The following is a 25,720-nucleotide window of genomic DNA, read 5'->3' on the forward strand; positions in this document are numbered from 1 at the left end:
CAAAAATAAAAATTCACCCAAATTCATTCGTAAGCTATTTGCAACTTTTTAGTCCCATATTTGTTTTGAATATAATCAATCCATCTTCTCCATTCCGATATGTATCTTTCATTCGAGTGATCCTTCAAATATGCAGAGATTTCAGCCATCTCCGCCAAATTAGCTACTTTTAATGTCCATTCTTCAATGGTAGGTATGTCTTCCTTCTTCCAATACTGCGCCACCAAAAGTCTGGCTGCAGTTATTAAGTTCAAAATCAAATTAGTCTCTATAACTGTACAGTCTGTAATTATACCCAATGAAAACAACTGTGGAGTAAATTTTATCTTCTTTTTAAAAATATTTTGTACAATCCACCACATCTTAATCCAAAATGCCTTAATTTTTTTACATGTCCACCATATATGATAATACGTTGCATCATCACATTTACATCTCCAGCACGTAGATTGTAGGGTTGGATACATACAAGCTAACTTTTTAGGATCTAAATGCCATCTATAAAACATTTTGTAAAAATTTTCTCTCAAGTTTTGGGCTTGGGTAAATTTTACATTTCTGACCCATATTTTTTCCCATGTTTCCATCATTATTGGTTCCTCAATATTTTGTGCCCATTTTATCATACAGTCCTTCACTAGTTCGGTTTCTGAATCTATTTCTATCAATGCATTATACAACCTTTTAATATGCATTGGGCTTTGATCCCTAATTTGTTTTATCAGATTTTCCTCATTTTGCAAGATACCAATTTTCTGATCCTCTTTCCATCTAGTATACAACTGTCCATACTGAAACCAAGTTTGAATTATCCTTTCTTCCTTTAATACCCCTAAAGACTTTAATTGCAATGTACCTCTTTCCATAGTAAGAAGCTCTTTGTAAGTAATCACATCTTGTTTCTGTTCTACACTTATATTCTCTGTCATATGTCTAGGTATTGCCCATATAGGTAATTTATTATTTAATTTATATTGATACTTTTTCCATACACATAGTAATGCATTCCTCAATATATGACTTTTAAAATTCTTGTCCACCTTTTTATTATATAGTAAATATGCATGCCACCCATATAGCAAATCATATCCCTCAATATTCAATATTCTTTCTTCTGTTGAGTTAATCCAATCGCTAATTGCTGAGAGAGCAGCTGCCTCATAATACAATCTTAAATTAGGCATTTTGAGACCTCCTCTTTCACGTATATCTTGCATTATTTTTTGTTTTACTCTCGGTCTCTTTCCTGCCCACACAAAATTACTAATGCCCTTCTGCCATTCATTCAAATTTCCATCTTTTTTCAATATTGGTATCATTTGGAAAAGGAATAAGAACTTTAGCAAAATATTCATTTTCACTGCAGCTATCCTTCCCAACAACGATAGTTGCAATTTTTTCCAGTTTTCCATTTCCTTCTGTATTTTTTGCCACAACAATTCATAATTATACTTATATAATTTCGCATTTGATGTCATAATATAAACCCCTAAATATTTAACCTTCTTTACTATTTCAAATCCCGTTATTCTTTCTATTTCTTCTTTTTGACTTGTAACCATGTTTTTAGTTATTATCTTTGTTTTCCCTGCATTTATTTTAAATCCAGATACTTGTCCATATTGATTAATTATGTCCATTAAACCTATAACCGATTTTACTGGTTGGGTCAAAGTCACAACTAGGTCATCTGCAAATGCTCGTAATCTGTAATCATCATACCTAATTTTAATTCCCCTTATTTTGTCTGAACCACGTATTTTGTTCAACAAAAGTTCCAAAGTCAAAATAAACAGTAATGGAGATAAAGGACATCCTTGTCTTGTTCCTTTTTCTATATTAAAAGTTTCCGTTAAACTACCATTGATTATTACTTGTGCTGTTTGTTGCTGATATATTGCCTTAATAGATTGTGTAAAATACTCTCCAAACTGCATCTTTTCAATTATTTTCAATAAAAAATTCCAATTCAATCGATCAAACGCCTTCTCCGCATCTAAGAATATAAGCACTACAGGGACCTGGTTGTTCTTTCCCAAATACTCCAATGTATTAACTATTTGCCTTACATTACTTTTCATATATCGCTTATTAATAAAACCAGTTTGATCGTTATGAATCATTTGTTGCATAACTGGCATTAGCCTATTTGCTAGTATTTTAGTAAAAATCTTATAATCTGTATTTAGAAGTGATATAGGTCTGTAATTTTTTGGCTGAGTATGATCTTGATCCTCCTTTGGGATCAAGGAAATAAATGCTGTTCTCCAGGAAGGAGGTACTTCTCCTCCAGTCTGTATTTTGTTAAATAATTCTTTAAGTGGTTCCACCATTTCTATCTGCAGGTTTTTATAATAAACAGCTGTCAATCCATCTCTCCCAGGGGCTTTTCCCATTTTCAATTGTTTAATTGCTAAAACAATTTCCTCAGAGGTTATCAATGGATTCAAACCTTCCCTTTGCTCTTCTGAAACTATAGAAATATTCTCCTTCTGTAAATATTTATCTATACCTTGGATTTCATCACTAGAATACAACTTCGTATAAAATTCTAAAAATGCTTTTTTAATCATATTTTGCTGATACACCTCTTTACCCTTATATTCTATTTTCTCCATGGTGCGTGACTTTTGTTTTTTTCTGAGCAGATATGCCAACCATCTACCTGGTTTGTTAGCATTACAAAAAGTATTATGTTTGGCATATTGCAATTTAGTTGCTGCCTGGTCTGCCATCAACATATTAAATTGCCCTCGCAATAAATTAATTGCTTCTTTTATTCTCTTATCTGTTGGATTTAATATTAATACTTGCTCTTTATTTTTTATTTCTTCTTCTAGCTCATTCCATTTTCTTTCCTGTCTACGTCTAAGTTTATTATTCAAATATATTAAAATACCTCTCATATATACTTTACTTGCATCCCAAACCATTTCCATTTCCATTTCCATATGCACCTTTATGCATATTCATAACGAAAAATTCTTTCATAAATTTTTTACATTCTTTCACATTTTCCTCATATCTAAACAAGTTTTCATTCAACCTCCAGGACTTCCTGGGTCCCTTTTCGTACTCTAATTCCATGCAAACCGGACTGTGATCTGATAATGTTCTTGGACATATCTTCGTTTTCTTCACCCTGGAAAGAAAATCATTAGTAATTAATATAAAGTCAATCCTGGAAAATGACTGGTGTTTAACAGAAAAAAAAGTAAAATCTTTTTCTTCTGCGTTCCGCTCTCACCAAATATCTCTCAACTCCATGTCCTCCATCATATCAAAAAAGGATTTAGGCAGTTTGGCACGCATTTGAATATTCTGCAAAGATCCTTTTTTATCCTTTTTAGGATCCAGAACTCCATTCCAGTCTCCCATCAATATATATGATTTATAATTCCATTGTGTTAGTTTAGCATATAAAATCTTGTAGAATTTTTCTTGTTGTTGGTTTGGTGCATATAGTCCAATCAAAAGTGTTTTTTTCCCTTCTATTAAAATTTCAATTGCAATATATCTTCCTTGCACATCTGCTTCGATTAATTTAGCTATTAAACCTTTTTTTAGATATATAACTATACCATTTTTCTTTTCTGGTGCAGATGCTACAAAATGTGTCCCCAACCTTGCATTTATTAAATATTTTTGATCTTTCGTTCTAATATGTGTCTCTTGTAAGCAAATAATGTCATTTTTATACTGTTTCAGGTAATGAAATATTTTCCTCCTCTTTTGCGGTGAGTTTAAACCATTGACATTCCAGGTTAGAAATTTATTTGCCGTCCTGGCAATTTGAAGCTTTTGAAGCATTAGCTGGAGATCATCTTTCACTTTGATCTTCGGCCTTGCCGCCCCCCCCCCCTGCTTCTGTTTTGGTAGTTTCTTGTGTTTTTATCTGAGCTTGCTGCACCTTTAATTCCTCTTTGCATTTAGTTGCTGCTCGAGTCTGTCTCTGGTCCTTTGGTTCCTCTGTTTTGTCAAATAGCTCCAGTTCTTGGGCAGAACTCGTGAGTTGTATTAAGTCTTCTTCAGCAATCAAGGCCCCTCCTTGAGCCTGTATCTGGGCCTGCATAGCTTCTTTCTCTCCCTTTCTTGCTCCTTCTATTTCCTTTCTTCTTCTGGTTTCTGGGGAGAATGAACCTCCAGCCTTTAATACATTGGAGTAAAAATCTCATGTCTTCCATACAGTATTAAGACGATATCTCTGTCCTGAATAATTCACCACCAATCCGGTTGGAACCTCCTATCTATACTGTATCTGGCGCTTTCTGAGTTCTTCCACCAAAAAGGCATAGTCCTTCCTTGTTCTCAACATTTTGGGGGGGGGATTTCTTTCAATGTTAAAACCTCCTGCCCTGCCACTTGGAGTTTGTTTTTGTAAGAAGCCTGTAAAATTTCATTTCTTATCCTCCTTGTTATGAAGTAGATTACAATATCTCTTGGTAAATTTCTCTGTCTAGCCACCCACATTCATTTTTTCAGTCAGCTCCTTCATTTTTTCCTCAAAGGCAGAGGTAATTTTCACCTCTAAGGTAAAGGCTTGTAGCTTTAAAGCTTGCTGCAAGGCTTCCAATGTTAAAACTTGTGGTTCTGCCAGGGCTGACAAAGATTGTGGTTTAGATGGTGGGGCAAGAGAACTCACAGTACTTTTGGGCACAGCAGTTTTTATTTGCCTGGAAGCCATTTTCCAATTTTCAGTTCCAATTTAAAACTTTTATAACAGCCAGAACAAGTCCAGTAAATCAGCTTAATTTCCAATTAGTTTCCAGTCCTCAGTAAGTTCTAATTTTATCTGCAATCCACTTTAATTCTTCTTTCTTTTAAAACAAATTTCAATTATTATCAGCAAAGTCTGTCTGCGCTGAGAAGTATTTTACAGTTAACTTTCATTACCACACCCAATTAGAGCTCGGCGACATTTCCTTTCACTTTCTTCCCTTGGCAATCAAGAAGGAAGTATTCAATACACAGGAGTTAAAGATTGATACTTGCAATTAGAGTCCCTCCTGACTTCGCTCTGCCTGCTTTTGTATCCAGTATGTTGTAAGATTTTTGCAGGAGCGGTCGCGGCGTCTTGTTCTGCTTTAAGCAGAAGCGTCCTGGGTCCAGAGCTTTTTGTCAGGCTTCCAGGGAGCTCTCACCCTTCATGTCGCAGGATTGTTCCTGGGGCTCTTGGGGAGCTCTACTCAAGCCTGGCTGTTCTCTTTCCCCCCTTTTCCCAAGGGGAAAATTTCCAAGCCGCTAGACAGCTGATTTTCGCTGTTCTAGCGGCTTTAACGAGACTGTGGGGCTAGCGCTCCAAAGGGAGAAGCCATCGACGCCTGCGGTGCCACCGGAAGTTTAGGGTGGGAATGGGGGATGGAGCTGCTCTACTACTTACCTTCAAACAGTTGCAGCCAGGCCTTGCACACCCCGACACTTGCCTTGCCGGCCTATTTCTTCTGCAGCCGGCAATCCTGCCAAGGCTTTCCTGAAGGCCTTTGCAGCTGATAACAGAGCTCCTGGAGCTCTGTTATCGGCTGCAGAGGCCTTCAGGAAAGCCTTGCCGGCCTTGCCAGCTACAGAAGAAGTTCCTGAAGGCCTCTGACAGTGAAAAGAAGGCCGGGGGCAATGCATGCAAATGAGGTGAGTCAGTGGAAGACATCCCCCCTGAAAATAAGACCTGGTGCCTTTTTTGGTGGCATGTGTGTGTGTGTGTGTGTGTATCAGTGGTGAAATGTAAAATTTGTTACTACCAGTTCTGTGGGCATGGCTTGATGGGGGATAATGTGACTGGGTGGGCGTGGCCAACTTTTTTTTTTAACTTTTAAAACCATTTTTTCTACAACCTCTTCGGCCGAAGAGGTTGTTAAAAAATGCTTTTAAAAGCCTCTGACGATACCAGCTGAGTTGCCTGATCGGCAGAGGCTTTTAAAAGCATAACCTCTTCAGCCTAAGAGGTTGTAGAAAAAATGTTTTTAAAAGAAAAAAAAGCCTCTGACAATCAGGCAACTCAGCTGGGATCATTAGAGGCTTTTAAAAGCATTTTTTCTACAACATCTTCGGCTGAAGAGGTTGTAGAGAAAATGCTTTTAAAAGCCTCTGACTATCCCAGCTGAGCCGCACGATCATCAGAGGCTTTTTTTTTACTTTTAAAAGCATTTTTTCGGCTGAAGAGGTTGTAGAAAAAATGCTTTTAAAAATTAAAACGAAAGCCTCTGATGATTGTGCGGCTCATGTGGGCATGGGGTGGGGGCAAGGATTTTTGCTACAGGTTCTCCAAATCACTCGCCTCCATCGCTACCGGATCAGGCGATCCGGTCCGAACCAGGAGCATTTCACCCCTGGTGCATATATATATAAATAAGACAGGGTCTTATTTTTGGGAAAACATGGGTAGTATGTTAAAAGTTGTTTTTTTAATTAAAATATAATTACTTTATTTGGAGTACTAGTCTCCATTATGTCTAATATTACAGTATTATTTTAGGTCGAACTTAATTTTCTTTATGTATAAGAAATATGAGATAGTGATTATTCCTTGTAATCTATGAGCCAAAGAAAATACATAGTTTTGATGAAGTTGGTGAATTGTACTCACTAACCGGAAGTACTCTTTACTTTTTTACACTTAATAATAAGTTTTCTATTGCAGTGATGTGGGAAACCCACCACTCAATTCAGGAGACAAGACCACGAAGAGTTGGAGAACACAGGTTTATTTGCGCAAAGGTTCAGAGCATTAGCATGGAAAATTCTGAACGGAGGGCTATTCCCTTCGGTCTACTTTTATACCTTCAACATCTCTAAGTACAAATGAGACATCGCCCTTTGATACAATTATCTAGCTGAGACAAAGCTTTTAATAGAGTACATAGAAAGGGGAAGTTTATAGGCTTCGCCCCTTACGCCTTCCATATAGGGTTTCTATTTTATACCATCTGTTTCCTTACACCTCCCTTCCTTTACCATTATCTTGCACAACACCAGGGTATAGTACCAGTCACATATAGTGAGCAAGTTTACTGTAATTTTCCTAAGCATTGCAACATAACAAAAGGTCATGATCATACAGGGTTGTCGAGTATTGGGGTGTACATTAATATTAGGGTTATCCCTGATTTCAGTACCTTCATCAGCAGTTTTGATAGCAACTTACTTGTAAACGTTTCTTCTTCCTGGGTAACCTTCAAATTCATTGCTTGAATAAAATCTGGAAGGCAACATCCATTAGCAAATAAATTATGCATTCACTATGGAATGAAATTATAAAATGTTACTTATTATGAAGATTCGTAAGAAAATGCTCAAACAACAGGAACAGTTCCAGCCAGACAGGAAATTCCCCTTCTTTTTAGATTTTTGTTTTTCCCAAAGCATTAGTCATTTATGTTCTACTAACTAAGGTTTAATTTATTTTCCTGCCCAATTCTTTGGTTTTCTTGTAAAACTTCGGATTTGCCAGCCCTTTGAAGTAGACTAGGTTAGGAAACAGACACTGTAAGAACAAGGATGCAGTAACAGAATTTTGAAAGCCTAATAGAGATTCTTGGTCTTTCCCCTTTGATATCAAAGAGAATCAAGGCAGGGAAATCTTGAGTTTCTTTCTTACTCTTTCCTTCCTGTCGGACTAAGGCTGGTGCTTAACTAACAGCTGCTAAATTCTTTCATCAAGCTATCTCCATATTCCTCTACCCAGGGGTGTCAAACAGGCAGCCCGTAGGCTGGATGCATCATGTGCAGGCCATGCCCACCCAGGCTCTGCAAAGGCAAAAACAGTCACAATACGTCACGTGATGTCATGTGACATATCAAGTTTGACACCTGTGCTCTACAGGATTCCCTGAAGCTGCTCCCTTCATCTTTTTGTGTGGGAGATATCATTTGGCTATGTAAAGATCCACATTCAGAAAATAAGCTTGCTATAAATATTTTATTAGGATGTTGGACAATGGAATTCTTAGAACCCTTAGGAGCTGCCTATTTTTGCAACCTGTATCTTGTTTTTTTGACTCTGATACAGACGAAGAAACTAAATGTACTATTTATTTATTTTTCTGCAATGTTTATAGAAAAAGGGATCTTGAAAATCTCTCTCTCTCCCAGTATATATGAAGAACATTTGGGTATGTCTAGTTTAATGAAAAGAAGGACTAGGAGTGACATGATAGCAGTTTTTCAATATTTAAAAGGCTACCACAAAGAAGTGGGGGAGGGGCGAAGGCAAGACAAGAAGCAATAGGTAGAAACTGTTCAAAGAAAGAATCAACCTAGAACTAAGGAGAAATTTTCTGACAGTTAGAACAATTGCTGGTAATCAATGGAACAACTTGCCTCCAGAAGTTATGGGTGCTTCAACGTTGGAGGTTTTTAAGAAGAGATTGGGCAATGATTTGTCTGAAATGTTATGGAGTTTCCTGCTTGAGTAGAAGGTTAGACTAGAAGTCCTCTAGTGTCCCTTCCAACTCTGTTATTCTATTATTTTTGCATGTAATACATGTATGCATGCTTCTCTTTAAGGAAGATAATTGGATCTTCAGCTCGTAAAGGTTTTTTTTGTTATTGAACAATCTAATATATACTTATTCAAAAATAAATGTTGTTATATTATTTTGGGACTATACTCATACATAGGCATCTGTATTCTGAATTCCTACTGATTCAGAGACAAATTTAGTTTCTATATTGCACTAGATCATGGTTTGATTGATCAGTTTTCTAAACAAGCCAATATCGGCTGAATGTATATATCTTAAGTTACAAGCCAAGGCTAAGACCAAACCTTAAAGTAACTGAGGTCCCTCTGTTTAAGTTTTTAACTAGATGAATATGTGAGCATCTGATGACCTGGAGCTCCCATTCCTTCTCCAAAACTGTTGTTCTCTACAAAACTGATTAATAATAATAATAATAATAATAATAATAATAATAATAATAATAATACTATAGAAATAATCCATGAGTATAATGTGGAGGAAGAAGGGACTGGTTTCATTCAGTAAAAAGTAAGGCAATTTGATTGTTGCTTCTTTATAGATGCTTTGTTTGCAAAGCCACATAGGCTTCCCAATATATCTAAATCAGCTATTATGCCTGAATGAGTAAATAATGCAGAGCATAGTAATACAACATATATAATAGTGATTATATTCTTGATTAAGATGTTATTAGACACTTCTAGTCATGTCCAATGTTTATGATTGGATGCACAAGTTGAGGGAGGGGAAATTCTTTTTCCTCTGTAAGCTAAATCTAACTCTGAGGCCTTTCCAGGCCATAGCTGTTGAGGGGAATCCATTATAACTAATCATATGGAATGACTCTCAAAGACCTTTAAAAATGGGGTTCAGCTGCAAGGCTAATGGAAAAATCATTCTTGCATTCTTGCATATGATTTTCATTGACAGGCAATATAACCAACATACCACGCGAGTGGGATACTTACATTGCATCATCTGTTACTCTATAAATATATATGGCCTCCCACTCACCACTAGTGATCTGGATTGCCTTTTCCTACAAAAACAACATATTTAAAGTCAGATACTTTATTCTGCAGCACATCTCTTGCAACATAGGTGAACTTTAGATTGGTTCTTTGGTTGACCTACCACCGAGTCGTTGATGTAATGGATGTGTTTATAGCCATTCTGGTCGCTAAAAATTTTGTAGTATGACATGGCATCTGAAGTGAAATAGGGTGCTGAAACAAAGAACTGAGAGACAACAATAATAAAACTGGAGATGAAACAGAAATTAATAATTGTGAAGTGAATGAACTTATGCAAAATACAGTAAATATATATTTATACTACATATTTTACTGTATAAAATTTTATTATTTTGTGTATTTATTAAAAATTTACTATTTACTAAATATATTTTACTATATTTACTATAGTAAAAATATAGCAAAGCTTTCTGATGTTACTATTTTCCGTCCCTTAGCCCATTAATGAAACATCTTTCATACTGTAGTGAAAGCATATTTGTTAGGGATTTACAATGTAACTAACATTTTTTACTTGAAGGTAAGACCCAGCAGGTTCTCAAAATGAAAAATGGATGTCTATGACATCCCCCGCCCCAAAATAAATTAAATCCGAAAAAACCAAATAAATAATTACAAAAGTAACAAAAGTAACAGAGTTGGAAGGGACCTGGAGGTCTTCTATTCCAAATTTCTGCTCAAGGAGGAGACCCTATATACCATTTCAGACAAATGGACGTCCAATCTCTTCTTGAAAACATCCAGTGATGGCGCACCCACAACTACTAAAGGCAAATCATTCCATTGATTAATTGTTCTCACTGTCAGGAAATTTCTCCTTAGTTTTAGGCTGGTTCTCTCCTTGATTAGTTTCCATCCATTTCTTCTTCTGCCTTCAGGTGCTATGGACAATAGGTTGACCCTCTCTTTTTTTTGTGGCAGCCCCTTAGATATTGGAACACTGCTGTTGTGTTGTGGTTGGTGGAAAGCTTTGACAGATGGGCAAACCCGCAGTTTAGCTATCTCTATGAACTCATGGGAGCATTTTTCTAGGTTTCACCTGTGCAAGTCTGCAGTGGGACAGCCGACTGGCAAAGCAGAACTCAACTCTGACACAAAGCCAGAGTGCTACAAAAATCACTTCTGGCTTTGTTTCTTGCTTTACAATGTCAACACTCGCTCTGGGATTTTGCTTCCCCCTTGCCATAAGTTTAGCCATGGCACAAAACTTGCAGCTGCTTGATTTCCCCACTTTGCCTAGGGGAAGCTGGCTTCCCCAGGCAAAGTGGGTAGGCAAAACAGGAGTGAATCCTTACACCTCTCCAGTTTCATGGAGATGGCCTTGTTTCGGTTTCTCTGAAACTTATAGATGCATGGTAAAAAGTCAATAAAGAATGAAATGATTCTTATGATAACACCAAAAGTTGAAAGAGCATAGAAACCATACTCCACCAGCCCATCCTGTATGGCTCTCTTCTACGTGTTGCTGATTCTGTCAAATCAAAGAAAGCAACAAGGTTGGGATGCAAAACAAAAATCTGACATATTAATGCTATAGAGTTTTCAATCAGACAGAAATATGAAAAAAATGAGGATCCATTCAAACACAGGCTACTTTTTCAATAATGAGGTAGCATCCTCTAATGCCATCATTGTATCAGCACAGCAATGGCTATTGGATAGCAAATCTTTGCCCTTAATTATCTATGTGGAATCCATTGTAACAACCTGAACATATGTTAATAAAAACCAGGATAGTCAATGATAATCTAAAAGCATCTTATGAACAATTCATTTTTCAAATATTTTAGCAAAGCTTTCAAAGAAAAACTTTAGGTTATGGATGCCTCTTCCTTTGAAGTATTTCTTTGCAAAATTCATTCCATTAAACTAAATTAAAATATTTAATATATTTACCTATATATGATGTGGCTGTAATAATATTATTATTTATCCTTCTTATTATCTTCTTTACTCCCCCCTTTAATGGGTATTATTATTATTATTATTATTATTATTATTATTATTATTATTTAATCTTTAGTGAGATTCACAGCCTTTGAGGCTGGTTAATAGCTCAGCAGCTCGAGTCCTAACCAAGGACCTAGGAACTGTTAAGGTATCGTCGGAGGATGTACGCTGTTCCGAGTAAGGTGGTTTTTTGTAGAGTCAAAATGTTCAAGTCCGGCAAATTTAGAATTTCTAAATAGCGGGGTAGCCCTTTGGGTATTGCTCCAAGGGCTCCAATTACAATCGGGACAACACACGATTTCTTTTTCCACAGTCGCTCAACTTCAATTTGCAAGTCCCAGTACTTTGTGATTTTTTCTTGCTGCTTATCTTCAATCCGTGCATCACCAGGTATTGCAATGTCAATGAACCATTTATTTTTATATTTATTTATTTATTATTTATTGTTATTATTATTATTATCTCTTTTATTCATTAAATATGAAACTCAGACAACTGATCATTTAAAAATGTGTCACAAGTACCATTGACTGGTGCTAATGGTTGATAAGGGTTGCTGCCAGCGTCCTAGGTTTTAAATAATTTTTAATAATAATAATAATAATAATAATAATAATAATAATAATAATAACAACAACAACCCCTCCAAGGAGCTCTACCTTGTCATGGTGGAGGGGCTTGCATGCTCTAGTGATCCTAAGGGCTATGCTGAACAGGTGCAACCATATCTGACAGACCTTAGGTGAAGGGCCAGACAAAATTTGCTCCACAACCCATTCAAACATGGTGAATACGAAAAAAATGAAATTTATGCCGGCTGAACTGTCGCCCAGATTAACAAAGGTTCTGTTGGATGCTATGGCTCCTGGGCATTCTATGCAAAATGAGTTACAGGGCTCAGCTCCCTCTGCTAGGCAACCAGGGCATGGAGCTGATAAGCTACTGGAAGAAAAACCCAAAAAGCGAAAAATCTGGACTAGGGAAGAAAACACCTCTATTATGGAAGCTTACTATCAGTCTGAGCCAGCAAAACGTGGATTTCAAAAACGAATGTATCAGATTTGGAAGATGAACCATACGGACTGTGACACCAGTGAACAAAGGTTAATGGACCAACGATGTGTAATCCTAAACCTCAAATTTTTCACTACAGAAGAATTAATAGCAATAGAAGAGAAAGCAATTAATGGTCTAAACAACAAAGAAGAATAACATCAAGAATGATTTGCAGATTCAAAAGCAAATTGAGAAAGAAAGGGAGGAAGAGGATACTGAAATGGATGAAGATAAAGAACAAGGAAGCACTAAAGAACAAATACCAACAGATAGTGCTCAATTAGATGGAAAAATAAAGCATCAAATGGAAGATGATGAAAGAACACATTTGCCAAAGCTGAACCAAGTGAACCGGAAAGAATTGAGAAATGTACTAAAAAAGGTCAATGAGGCTGTGCAAACTATTCGAACCACTACACTAGCCGAAACAAACCAACTGATGTATGCAGCAGCCGTTATAACCACCAAAGAACTGGGGTTGAAAATACAAAAGAACCAAAGAGGCAAGAAGGGGAAGCCTAAGTGGAAAATTCGGTTAGAATTGAAGATCAAAAAAGTACGTGGAGATTTGAGCAACTTGAACAACCTAAGGCAAGGTCAGCTAAAGAACAAGCAGGTCAATAGCAGCCTGGATGCAAGATACGATCTGAGGAATAAGGAGATTGCTGTAGTAATTGAAGAGCTGAAGCAGAGGGTTATTGCCATCGCTGAAAAGATTAAAAGGTATGAAAACCGAGTAACTCAGTTCAAGGAAAACTCACAGTTCAGAGCAAATCAGCACCAGTTTTATAAGAGCTTAGAAAATGGAGACGGCGTAACAACAAATGAAAAGCCTGATAAAGAGAAAGCTCTGAAATTCTGGAAGGATTTGTGGGAAAACAACAAGAAGCACAACAGAAATGCAAAATGGATCAAACAGGTTGAGGACTCTATTAAAGTGCATAAAATGGAAGACATGAAAATAACAAAAGCAATGGTGCAAAGTCAAGAAAAGTAAAGAACTGGAGTGCACCTGGACCAGATGAGTTGCATGGCTTCTGGTTAAAGGCACTTACAACTGTGCACAAAAGATTGGCAACCCAGATGAACCAGATCCTAAAAACACCTGAAAATGATGAATGGATGACAACTGGAAGGACATTTTTGATCCAAAAAGATAAAGAAAAAGGAAAGGACCCTGGAAACTATAGGCCAATCACTTGTTTGCCAACAACATACAACCTTCTTACTGGTATCACTGCAAACCAAATCTATGGATACCTGGAAAGAAATAACTTGCTTCCTGTAGAACAGAAAGGATGCTGCAAAAACTCAAGAGGAACAAAGGATCAATTGATGATTGACAAGCTAATCCTAAAGAACTCAAAGAAAAGACGAAGCAACCTGTTCATGGCTTGGATAGACTATAAGAAAGCGTTTGATTCAGTTCCCCATAGCTGGATCAAGAAATGCCTGGAAATCTTAGGCATCAGCAGCAACATACAAAAATTCATGGAATCTTTAATGAACCTCTGGAAAACGAAACTTATGGCTAATGAAGAAGAACTGGGTGAAGTTGAAATTAAACGAGGCATTTTCTAGGGCGATTCCCTTTCACCCCTACTTTTTATACTCTCAATGCTACCACTGACAATCATTTTGAAGAAGATGAACTGTGGATACGAACTTGCAAAGAAAGGACTGAAAATCTCGCACTTGATGTACATGGATGATTTGAAGCTGTTTGGTAAAACAAAAGCTGAACTGAATTTATTAATTGAAAACACAAAAGAATTCAGCCAAGACATCGGTATGCAGTTTGGAATTGACAAATGTGCAACAATAGCAACCAAAGCAGGCAAGATCATAGAAGAGGATGGAATAGAACTAGAGAATGAAGAAATGATAAAGGCAGTAAAATCAGAAGAAGGCTACAAGTACTTGGGGATTTTAGAAGCCTCTGACTTAATGCATAATAAAGTCAAGGAATCAACTTCAGCCAAGTACATTCGGTGAATTCGTAAGATATTAATGTCCAAATTGAGTGGAGGAAACATCATAAAAGCCATAAATACCTGGGCTATACCTGTGATTAGATACTCTGCAGGAATAATTGACTGGACCCAGATGGAGTTAGACAATTTGGACAGAAAAACAAGGAAGCTTATGACAATGAATCATGCCTTGCACCCTAAAAGTGATGTTGACCGATTATATTTACCAAGAGCAGAGGATGGTCGAGGACTCCTACAAGTAAAGCAGACTGTGGAAGAAGAAAAACGCAGCTTGAATGATTACATCCAGAAAAGTGAAGAACCAATGATTAAGGAAGTAAATAAAGGAGGCTTTTTAAAGACAACTAAAACAAAAGCAGAATATAAGAAAGAAGTAATTGAGCAGCAAGCTGAAAATTGGAAAAGCAAAGCTCTGCATGGCCAATACTTGAAAAGTATTGAAGGCAAAGCTGACCAGAAACTAACTTGGAACTGGTTAAGATCAGGAGTACTGAAAAAAGAAACAGAAAGCTTTATTTTGGCAGCTCAAGAACAAGCCCTAGCCACAAACTGCATGAAGGCAAAAATTCAACATGTTACCACCAACAGCAAATGCCGCCTCTGTAATGAGAAAGATGAGACAGTCGACCACCTGATCAGCGGGTGCAGCAAAATTTCACAAACTGACTACCTACAACGCCATGAGCGCTTTGCTAAGATCATCCCCTGGAAATTGTGCCAGAAGTTTGGATTTGAGTACAGCAAAAACCACTGGGAACATCAGGTTGAGAAAGTTTTAGAGAATGAGAAACTCAAGATCTTGTGGGACTTTAGGATTCAGACTGACAGGCACTTGGTCCACAACACCTGACATAACAATAGTTGAAAAGGAAAAAGTATGGTTCATTGACATTGCAATACCTGGTGATGCACGGATTGAAGATAAGCAGCAAGAAAAAATCACAAAGTACCGGGACTTGCAAATTGAAGTTGAGCGACTGTGGAAAAAGAAATTGTGTGTTGTCCCGATTGTAATTGGAGCCCTTGGAGCAATACCCAAAGGGCTACCCTGCTATTTAGAAATTCTAAATTTGCCAGACTTGAACATTTTGACTCTACAAAAAAACACCTTACTCGGAACAGCGTACATCCTCCGACGATACCTTAACAGTTCCTAGGTCCTTGGTTAGGACTCGAGCTGCTGAGCTATTAACCAGCCTCAAAGGCTGTGAATCTCACTAAAGATTAAATAATAATAATAATAATAATAATAATAATAATAATAATAATAATAATAATAATGTTATTATTATTATTAATCGCACAGTCAGTCAGATGTTCAGACTGGGTTTGGCATTTTTGTCTACCTATTGAGTCCTTACCAAGGACCTGGGATGGGCAAATTGGATGTTTGACAGTGTTACAGATATCGTTGCAGGATGGAAGCAGTTCCAAGTAAGTCTGCCTTCTGCAATTGACTGGTGGCAAATTTGTCAATGCCTATGGTGTTCAAGTGGTGCTCCAGTTGTTTTGGGACTGCACCCAAGGCACCTATTACTATTAGTACTACCCTTGCTTGCCTTTGCCATAGTTGTTCTATTTTTATTTGTAGGTCTTTGTATTTTGTTATTTTCTCCAGTTCTTTCTCTTCTATATTGCTGTCTCCAGGCACTGCCACATCCACTATCCAGACTTTTTTGTCTTTCTTATTGACAACTGTTAGATTCAGGGTGTTATGTGACAAGTGCCTATCTGTCTGGATTCTGAAGTCCCAGAGCAATTTAACTTCTTCATTTTCTATTACTATTATTGTTGTTGTTATTTACTTTATTCATTAAACATGAAACTCAGTCAACTAAACATTCAAAAATGCATCACAAATACCATCAACTGGTGCTAAGGGTTGATACAAGTTGCTGCCAGCGTCCTAGGTATCAACCAAGTACCTTCTTAAGATGTACGATGTTCCAAGTAGTGCAGTTTTTTGCAGTTCCGCTGGTGTTATTGCAGGAAGCTGCAATTTGTTGATGTATCTTATAAAATTCTTGGACATGGTACCAAGTGCCCTGATGATAATGGGTATTATTGTTACATGTTTCATCCATAGTCACGTAGTCTCAATGGCCAGGTTGCAATATTTCATGATTTTTTCCAGTTCTTTTTCTTTGACTCTGGCATCTCCTGGTACCACGATGTCAATAAATTGTACAATTCAGTTTTCAACAACTATGAACTTTTTTTGTTCTTTCTTATTGACAACTGTTAAGTCCGGGGTGTTATGTGGCAGGTGCCTGTCTGTCTGGATTTTGAAGTCCCAGAGCAATTTAACTTCATTTTCTATTATTATTATTATTGTTGTTGTTGTTGTTGTTGTTGTTGTTGTTATGTTACTTCATGTATACTGTGTGCTTCTATACCAGAGACAAATTCCTTGTGTGTTTAATCACTCTTGGGCAAATAAAATATTCAATTCAATTCAATTCAAACTCAAATGATAGATACACAAACTTTTGTAGGATTCTGTAAGATTGTTCAGAAGCTTGTTTAGAAACTTGAGGAAGTATAGCATGGTTTATCAAGGCTATTGCTAATGAGCTAATGCTCATCCAGAATCTGGATGAGCATTAGATGGCAGCAAAAAACTCCAACTTTGCTGCCATTGAGTGGTCATTCAGAATTCGTAACCCAGATATGGTGGCCTTGAGTAAGGTGACTATTTAAACTCGTATTCAATTTTTATTTATTGGGTATATTTGCTGATTTAGTGATTTTTTTTTTTAGTGTGAAGTTTAGAATCCTCTCTGGATTTGCAGAAAAGTATTTCTTATCATTGTTTGCACACTGCAGCTTTATTATCTCCTAGTATATGAGAGAGTCCACATTGTTTACGCCTTATTACTTCCGGTTTAATCGGAAAACAAAGTATGAAATGGAAATTTATTCCCCTGAGATCTTTTCAGCAAACACAGCTTAATGGAGTTCTCCCATCTGTTCGCACTCTTGTTAACTAACCGTTGGTGTGCAGAGTGATATGGTAAAAGCACTTTATAAACAGAAGATAATAGTGGTTTTATCCACACCTTTCCTTCGGTAAGAACATGCTGAGGCATGCAATTTGTACTGCATTTTGGATCTTCCAGGGCAAAGTTGCTGATCATTTTGATTCTCTATCTAATCACAACTTTTCAGAGGGACACTCTTAAAATGAAATATTGGCCTTATCATTTTTCCATCCAGCAACTTGAACTCTAGTACCTATTCGCATATCATGATACAACTTAATAGGGTTGATTTGAGTTTGATGTGACCATACTCTTTGTAGTTTGTAGCCAATAATGTATGACTTAATATGTTTATAAACCAGGCCACGAAGGATCAGCAGACCCTCGGTCAAAGATCAAAATGAAACACAGGAGAAAAGGCTGTAATAGGGATGAGTAAAAACCAGCTCCCCATTCTCACCATTAATAAGTGCTAGCAATATTCTTTCTGAGACAATTTAGGATCCCACTTTAATTTGAAAACAACCTTTCCCCCTTCCTTTTGCACAGTAACTATCCCGTTATGATGAACATTTATCAAATTATTCACTGATAAGAATTTTTGCTTTAAATTTTGGCTTGATGGGAAAATACTACCTCTGGGCAATCCCAAGATCTGGAGTGGTAATTGTAGTCACAGATTGCTGACAGGGAGAAGTTCTGGATCCTTTTCAACCACTGCACACAGATTCTGTCATTTGTTACCCAGGTAATCCAAGTGACATAGTGATCGCTAAAGAAAAAGGGAAAAAAGAAGGGAGTCAGTGAATACAGGGAGAAGAGAAGAAGGAAACATACTATTACATTAACAATGTATCAATGATAGGTAGATCAGATTAATAATATAGATGTCAACGCTGAAGCGAACCTGGCTGAAGCCATCTTTTGCTGCCTCATAGTTGCCACGAACCCTGAGAGGGGGAAGGGAGGGGGAAGGAGATAGCGAAAAAGTTTTCCTGTGGGAAACAAGGTCATCTTAATAGATGGCTGTGAAAGGAGGAGAGGAGTCACCAAGCAGCCTGCCAGTACTTTCATTGGACAATGTGACCGGTGACATCTGGGAGGCAGGACTTTTACTCTTTTAATTAGGTGAAAACCATGGGAACTTTTAGAGTTGGTTTTCACCGGCTGTGCCAATACGATGTAGCCAATAAACATGTTCTTTGGAATGCTGACAATAGATATGATAGGCCAGTTTAATACCATATCTGAGTTTTAAAAGTTTAAAATTTAAATGTTATTAAAGCACCACCCAAATTCTTTGAACAAATGGGCCAGGCTCCTTAGCATCAGCACTCTTGTATTGCTGTAACCAAGTGGCTGAAATGATTTCTTTTTTTAAAAAAAAAGTTTTTTTATTTTGAATACATTAAAACAAGACACAAACACACAACATTTATATACATATCACTTTTTCCTACAGCTGCTTCGAAGTGATCCTTTCTTGCTATTTACCTTATTTTTACACATATTTTAATTTTGTCTTATTCAACAATTGTTTTCCATCTTTCTTTATTTGGTCTACATTATACCATGATCTTCAACATTTTTCCCCCTCTCTCCTTTACTCCTCTTTCTCATTTTTCCTATTCTCCAACCATTCATACCATCTACACCACACTTTATAATATTCTGTATCCTCTTTCTCCTTGAGTTCTTTTGTTAATTTGTCCATCTCTGCACATTCTAAAATTTTTCTAATTAAATCTTCTTCTGATGGTGGATTTTCCTTCTTCCAATTTTGTGCATAGACTATGTGGGCTGCTGTCAGTATATGTAATATTAAATAATGTATTTCCTTGGTATAGTTTTCTAAGGAAATCCCTAGTAAAAACTGCTCAGCTGAAATGATTTCTATCATTAATGAGAATTACATCTTACGTTTTCCTTTATAGCAGTCCTTGATCCAGAGGCTATATTACAAGTTTAACACAGAAAGAAAATTTCAGGGGGAAAAACTCCTAATGCAAATTACTGAAAACAATTGCTATTCTTTCTAGGGGGGAAAACAGGAACTGAGGATTTAAAGAAAATATTACCTTGATGCTATGACTGGTGGTGCAAGTATTTCCTTCGGTCCAAAATCTCTAGGATTTGTAGTATCTATAATCAACACTCTAACAGTTGGATTTTTAGCTCCAGCCTTCAAGGAAAAGTAGGAACAAATTGATTAAACTAAATCCTAATGACTTTAATTACAATATTTAAATAAAAAAACTAAGTAAAGTTCTGTAAAGTTATTTTATTCATTTCAGGCACATTTTCCATTTCCAAACAATTTTGGATCTTATTAAAAATGTGCCATAGCTAGAAATTTATTCTGAGAAGTTCACAGTAGACTGGCATCATTAACCATAAACACTAAGCAAATAATATAAAGATTACAATCTCATGGGAGAAGTCTTTTGCCCTGTTGTCTTCAAAAGTAACAGAGGAAGTCTAACATCTGCTACTTCAGATTCCATGCCCTTCATTCTAGGTCAGCTGCCACCTTGAACATTACTATTATTAAGTATTTTCAATAGGAATTATATGTGAAGGGAATTGATTAGGTCTTTCAAAATGTTACAGTGGTACCTTGGTACTCAACTGCTTTGAAACTCATTGAATTTGATACTCAACGCATTTTGATATAAAATTTGTTTCAGTACTCATCGTTTGTTTGGCACTCAGTGTACAAGCTAGAACTTATTGGTGTTGGCTGCCTTGTGACTCACTATAATATTTCTGAGGGAGAAAATTTGTTTGGTACTCATTGTTTTTGGTACTCATCACATCTTCCTGAACCAATTAATGTTGAGTACCAAGGTACCACTATATTTTAATAATACAGGATACACAAGCTGGATTTTCATTTAGAATAGGCATAAGCAACACTATCCTAAAGGTTGTATTTATTTTAGATTTGTATTTTTCCCACCAAAAGCTACAAGCGGAGACTCATGATATTATAATAGCACCCAAGGGAGCTCTTCCCATTCTGTTTTCATTTTGGAGGGGTAGGGGGTTATGTTTTATAGGTGCGTTAAAGTAACCGCAAAGGTAATGTACCTATTTTATTTTATTTTCTGCAGAAAACCAGCAAGAATCACATTTTGCAATTTGCTGGCTGGCTGTCATACTTCAGGCATTTGACCTTAGGTGGGGGAAGCTATAAGATTGAGGCTCTTAGGCTTCAAGACACCCACACCCTTTCTAAAACTTCTCAATTATATTACTTAGCGGGGTTTTTAAAAAGTCAGCGGTTACATTTGGTATAGTTATTTAATATTCAAATCTACAACAGAGCCGAGCTTAATGCTAAAAGGAAAATAAATAAACAAAGCACATCTACCTTTGGATACGGAAGAGTTATTTTTCTAGGATATTGATTCTCGCCATAATACGAGTATTCAATAACTGGTATTTCAGTATCATTGAACTCTATGTATGCTATGTTCTTGCCATTTGGTGACCACCACAGAGCATATTTTGTCCCAAGCATTTCTTCTAAAAGAAACCAGGTTAAAAGACATTGTTGTTCTGGTTGCAAAATTGTACAATGTACTATATGATGTAGTACTATCTTTAAAACCATGCCGGTATCTTGATCTACATCCATACCTGTAAAATCATTAATCTGACAGATCATCAGTCAGTTTTGGGGTAACCGAGGAAGAGAAAGCAGAATCCCAGAGAAGTAACTATGAACTCCTGAGGGGAGGAAAATCATAGCAGAGAACTATCAGCTCATTTCAGTTGTGGGTTGCTTCCGGTTTGGTCCGGTTCTTGCGAACTGGTAGTAACGGCGGTGGAAGGCTCCGCCCACCCACCTTGACATCATTACTGATGATCTGCACATGCGCAGAAGCTTCTGTGCATGTGCAGAAGCGTGCATGTATGCTCCCATTGCAAACTGGTAGTAAAGGTAAGTAGAACCCACCCCTGGCTCATTTGTGGGAAAACTGGTCAAAAGCCAAAACTTAAGCATTGTCCTAGAATGGTTGGACAGATTTGAGGGCAAGAAGTGAACAGTTTTTAATTGTTCCCCCCGTCTTCTAGTCCAGATGAACAATGATCTAAAGATGCAAATAACCCAGAATTAAATGATTTCACTGAACTACCTCACAGATCTGAAGGCTGGCATCCAGTGAATATGCACAGGGTGAATAAACAGCACCAAAGTGCCTTGGTTGTAAACTTTCCAGAGGGCTATAAATGGCAAAATATCTCTCTTTCCTTCTCAATTTTTGTGGCTCATGATTGTGTTACAAGTGCTATAGATAATGCACATATTCATTCTCATGAGTTCAATGAGCAATAACAACAATAATATTCTGAATAGCTATCACCATGAGGTGCCTTGCTGATGGAAGTGTAGATCTTATCCTAGTTTCACTAAGGGTTATTTATTTATTTTGATCTTTATTGTCAGATATTCTGGGGAAGGATGTTAAGACCACAATTCTTCATCTTTCCAATTTCATGTTGAATTCATATGAATTCATTAAATATGTCACATCTTACCTCCACCTTTGCACCCAGATATTGAGGGGTGGGAAGAAGAGAAGAAATTCATTGGTTTTATACATGATCAAAACTTAATTTACACTTTCCAAACTAATATGTAATACGGAACAAAAATATCTTGATACATACATGCACACACACACACACACATGCACACACACACACAGTGTATGAATTTTCATTCAGACTCTTTTCATTTAAAAATTTCCAACCAAGTTAAGCTTTCCTCATGTCTAGGGAGATCTCTCCAATCTCCATTCCTGGAAACACTTGGAGATTAAGCTTGGTCCAAGACCACTAGTTGCTGATCCCTAAAACAGTTACTTTGATCAGTAATCTAACATGTTAACATTCAAAACACACTGTGTAGGATCAACCTATGGCCCTACATAGACTCAAAAGGAATGAGGTCAAGCAGGGACTCTCTTTGAAGGAAGGAATGGTGATGTGTTCCACTCATACCTTCAATGTTCCCCCATGTCTATAATGGGATTGTTCCAGGGAACTTTTTTCCTCAAAAGAGGATACTTTTTGCAAGGAGCCATGAAAAAGAAATAATCTCCTCCCCTTCCAAAAATAGAAACAAGCAATTAGTAGAATTCTTCTATCTACTTCAAGTCTGGAGCCATTCCACTGATTTCTCCAGGTTTGCAGAATTTACTCCTCATTTCTCTAATACAATTTTGCATTTAGTTCATAACGGCGCCTTTTTATTATATTCTTCTTGTTCGGCATGGTCTTTTAGAAAGAAAACAACAACTTACTCCTAATAATGCAGGGTCACGAGATACAAGAGGCTCTTAAACTAGGTACAATAAATAATATTACAACATCTGATGAAACTGTTTTGAGACAAAGGGGATTTTTTTTGCCATAAAGAGGAAGAATGATATGACAGGAAAATGTGAAAAATTGAAAAGACAGGATGTTGAGCAACTGTAGACTTCGTGGAAAATATTAACACAACAATTAGTTATAAAGAACACATTTTGACTCTTGTTTGGGGGCACTGCATTACTTTATTGCTCAAGTCTTATCATGCTAAATCATTACACTGCTTTTAAAATGCAATTTACCTTCATAAACCCAGTCAGGAATTCCATTAAATATTTCATTCCAGTTACCATTTGTGGTTATTTGAATAGCAGCTTCTCTGGGATCTTCTTTGAAATAGATATTATTCTGGTAAACATAAGCCTAGAAGGAGGGAAGGAATCAATTTCTTTAGCTGTGGAAGGTGCAAATGATGTATGCAATCCAAAAATACTATATAGCACAGCTAAATAAGGGGCTCACATCAAAATCATTCCTTACAAACATTTATCTTTGCAGAAGGAAAATTTTATTCTGTTTTTTCCCCCCAAGTCACAAAGAAGAATCTTTGGAGAATCATCCAGTGAAAAGTAGGGAGATATAGGCTTGTATCATGAGTGAAACCTAACAGCCTCCTATGAGATTAGCAATGCTTTGCATGTGTGTTATATATGTTCATGTCCATCCCATAATAATGCATTATTTAAGAAGCCTTCCACTTTCCAAACTCCTTGTTAAACTTGTTAGACTACAACTCCCATCACCTCAACCATCATGACCAAAAGCCTTATGAGGGATCAGGAAGTTGTAGTCCAGAGAACATGAGGTTGGAGAAGACTGACTATGGCACAAGAGTATTTTGTGTTAGCATACATAAAGTTACCCTTAGATAAGAGATGCCTGGCTTAAGTACTGGCTAAGTTCTGAAGCTGTAGGGAATTCATATTTTACAAGCTAAATTTATTGTGTGAATAAAAGGAGATAACCATAAATTATCTCCTGCTCTTATCTAATTTACAATTCCCCCGGCAGATGTATGCACAAAGTTAGAAAAGCAATGAAATGCCTCAACGAAAGACTGAATCATAAAATTAATTGAACTTGCAGAAATGGTGAAGCTGATCAGTTTGGTCAGAAAAAAAATAACAATGATTTTTTTTTTCTGGAACCATTATATGGACTTTTGCCAAAAGAATTTTAAAAAATGAATTGATAACTGCAGGATTTGAGAATTAAAAATGAGATGAAACGGCTGGAGAAAAAATTAAGATGACAATCACAGCATCCACTGGAGTTGGGGGCCCAATACATTTAAAGTAATAAAGAACTCGATGTGTGTGAAGACCAACACCAGCTAAAGAACTGGCAGCTGTGATTTCACATTTTTGTGTCTACATATAATAATAAAATAATATTCAATAGGAAGAAGAAGAGTAGAAGGCACATTTTTAAAAATTTCTTTCTTTCTCATTTCTCTTACAGGAACAGTCTTAATCTAATTTCATGCTATGATTAAGCTATGGTTTCTACTTATTGAGGGCAATCAGCTGATATTATAGACCCAACTGTTTGCAGCCCATTTGACTTTGCCTAGATGGAGTAACTTAAGAATAGTGACTTAAGATCTGCTAGATGGAGAGAAGATGAAGAAGAACTACAGGAACATAGCCAGAAGACCAGCATCTGGGTTTCTGTATTTGGTATATCTAACTTGAAACAGAGTGTCACCCTAGAACAAACAATAACAGATCCATGCTGAAGTATATACTTTATCTTAAACCACAGTTCTAACACACCATCTAGCTCTGTTTACAAATAGTGTTATTGTCAACATTTAAAATTCTTAAGCATACTTGATAAACAGAAATAAGTGATGCCGGAAAAAACACCAGAGGCACATCAAACTCAACCAGAAGGAACATTATTGTGACACCCTATTAATTACTGACCAATTTGTGTCCAACAGGTGACCAGGAGATATGCTGAATATTATGTGGTAGCTCATATTCTTTGACAAAAACACTACAATGGGAACAAAAAATCATGGAATGACATAGTGTTTTCTTAATTCATATTTCTAATTAATTATTCAGTGCTTACATAAAATTTAGAACCTGTACTTTTAGGACAGTTGATGAATGCTTCCCCAAACTATGTTCATTCTTTATTGGTGAGAGTATCTGTTGACAATGATATTTCGACGATGTTAATACTGACTATTGGTATCTGAACTTTTTGATATCCAAAATACTTTGGGATTATTATCCTACTTAGTAGGAAACCACAAAGGAAATGAAAAGGGGTCTATAAGAAGCCCACAAGGAAGTCGTAAGTACACTGACACATTTAGTAGACATTTCCCAGTTACTGCTATTGATACATTTATTTATTTTATTTATTTAAGAAAATTTTTATCAGAGATTCTTGGTCTTCTTTGGGCTTGGTTGTTTTCTTGCAGACATTTCATTACTCAGATTAGGTAACATCATCAGTGCTAGTGAGAAACCCTTACCAAACCATTGGTTCATTAGTTCTGAATTCTGACAACAGTGCTAGTCCAGCCCAATGAAAATTGTTCATAAGTGACTGATAAAGAGTTTAAGTGGAATTTAATACAATTAACAGAGAACAAAATGAAGCATTCCAGTACACGTTTGGGAATATCATTAAAGATAACAGCTCTGTTTGAAATCTATTTTCTTAAATGATTTAATGGGTCTCAAAAAGAGCATTGCATAAACTTAAACATTAGTAATGTATTAGTCAATAGGAAAATAAATCTGTCTTACCCTAATATAAGATCATAAATGTGATAGGATGCTGTGTAAGAATACCGCCAAAGCTGAAAAGGTTACAATGGAGAGAGAAAAACCATTATATTTGCTAAA

The 25,720-nt window shown here is 36.5% G+C and overlaps 1 protein-coding gene across 2 annotated transcripts in view; it reads right to left on the reverse strand.

The window, feature by feature from the left end:
• The window catches only part of LOC117670827 (prolyl endopeptidase FAP), a 68,389-nt gene that overhangs the window by 21,649 nt on the left and 21,020 nt on the right, over nucleotides 1-25,720 (reverse strand). For both annotated transcript variants that reach the window (XR_015731136.1, XM_034426293.3), the window contains exons 6-15: nucleotides 25,622-25,674; nucleotides 24,782-24,854; nucleotides 23,096-23,216; nucleotides 20,845-20,999; nucleotides 19,550-19,653; nucleotides 18,108-18,243; nucleotides 10,917-10,961; nucleotides 9,591-9,695; nucleotides 9,425-9,495; nucleotides 7,139-7,192 (exon numbers count right to left, since the gene is read on the reverse strand). Coding sequence is in view for 1 of the 2 variants with exons in the window: in XM_034426293.3 (XP_034282184.2) it covers nucleotides 7,139-7,192; nucleotides 9,425-9,495; nucleotides 9,591-9,695; nucleotides 10,917-10,961; nucleotides 18,108-18,243; nucleotides 19,550-19,653; nucleotides 20,845-20,999; nucleotides 23,096-23,216; nucleotides 24,782-24,854; nucleotides 25,622-25,674 (917 nt within the window). In the remaining variant the exon portion in view is untranslated. The remainder of the gene's footprint in view (nucleotides 1-7,138; nucleotides 7,193-9,424; nucleotides 9,496-9,590; nucleotides 9,696-10,916; nucleotides 10,962-18,107; nucleotides 18,244-19,549; nucleotides 19,654-20,844; nucleotides 21,000-23,095; nucleotides 23,217-24,781; nucleotides 24,855-25,621; nucleotides 25,675-25,720) is intronic.

The sequence above is a fragment of the Pantherophis guttatus genome, chromosome 1 (assembly GCF_059756535.1).
Source record: "Pantherophis guttatus breed Tessera chromosome 1, ASM5975653v1, whole genome shotgun sequence".
Classification (NCBI taxonomy): domain Eukaryota; kingdom Metazoa; phylum Chordata; class Lepidosauria; order Squamata; family Colubridae; genus Pantherophis; species Pantherophis guttatus.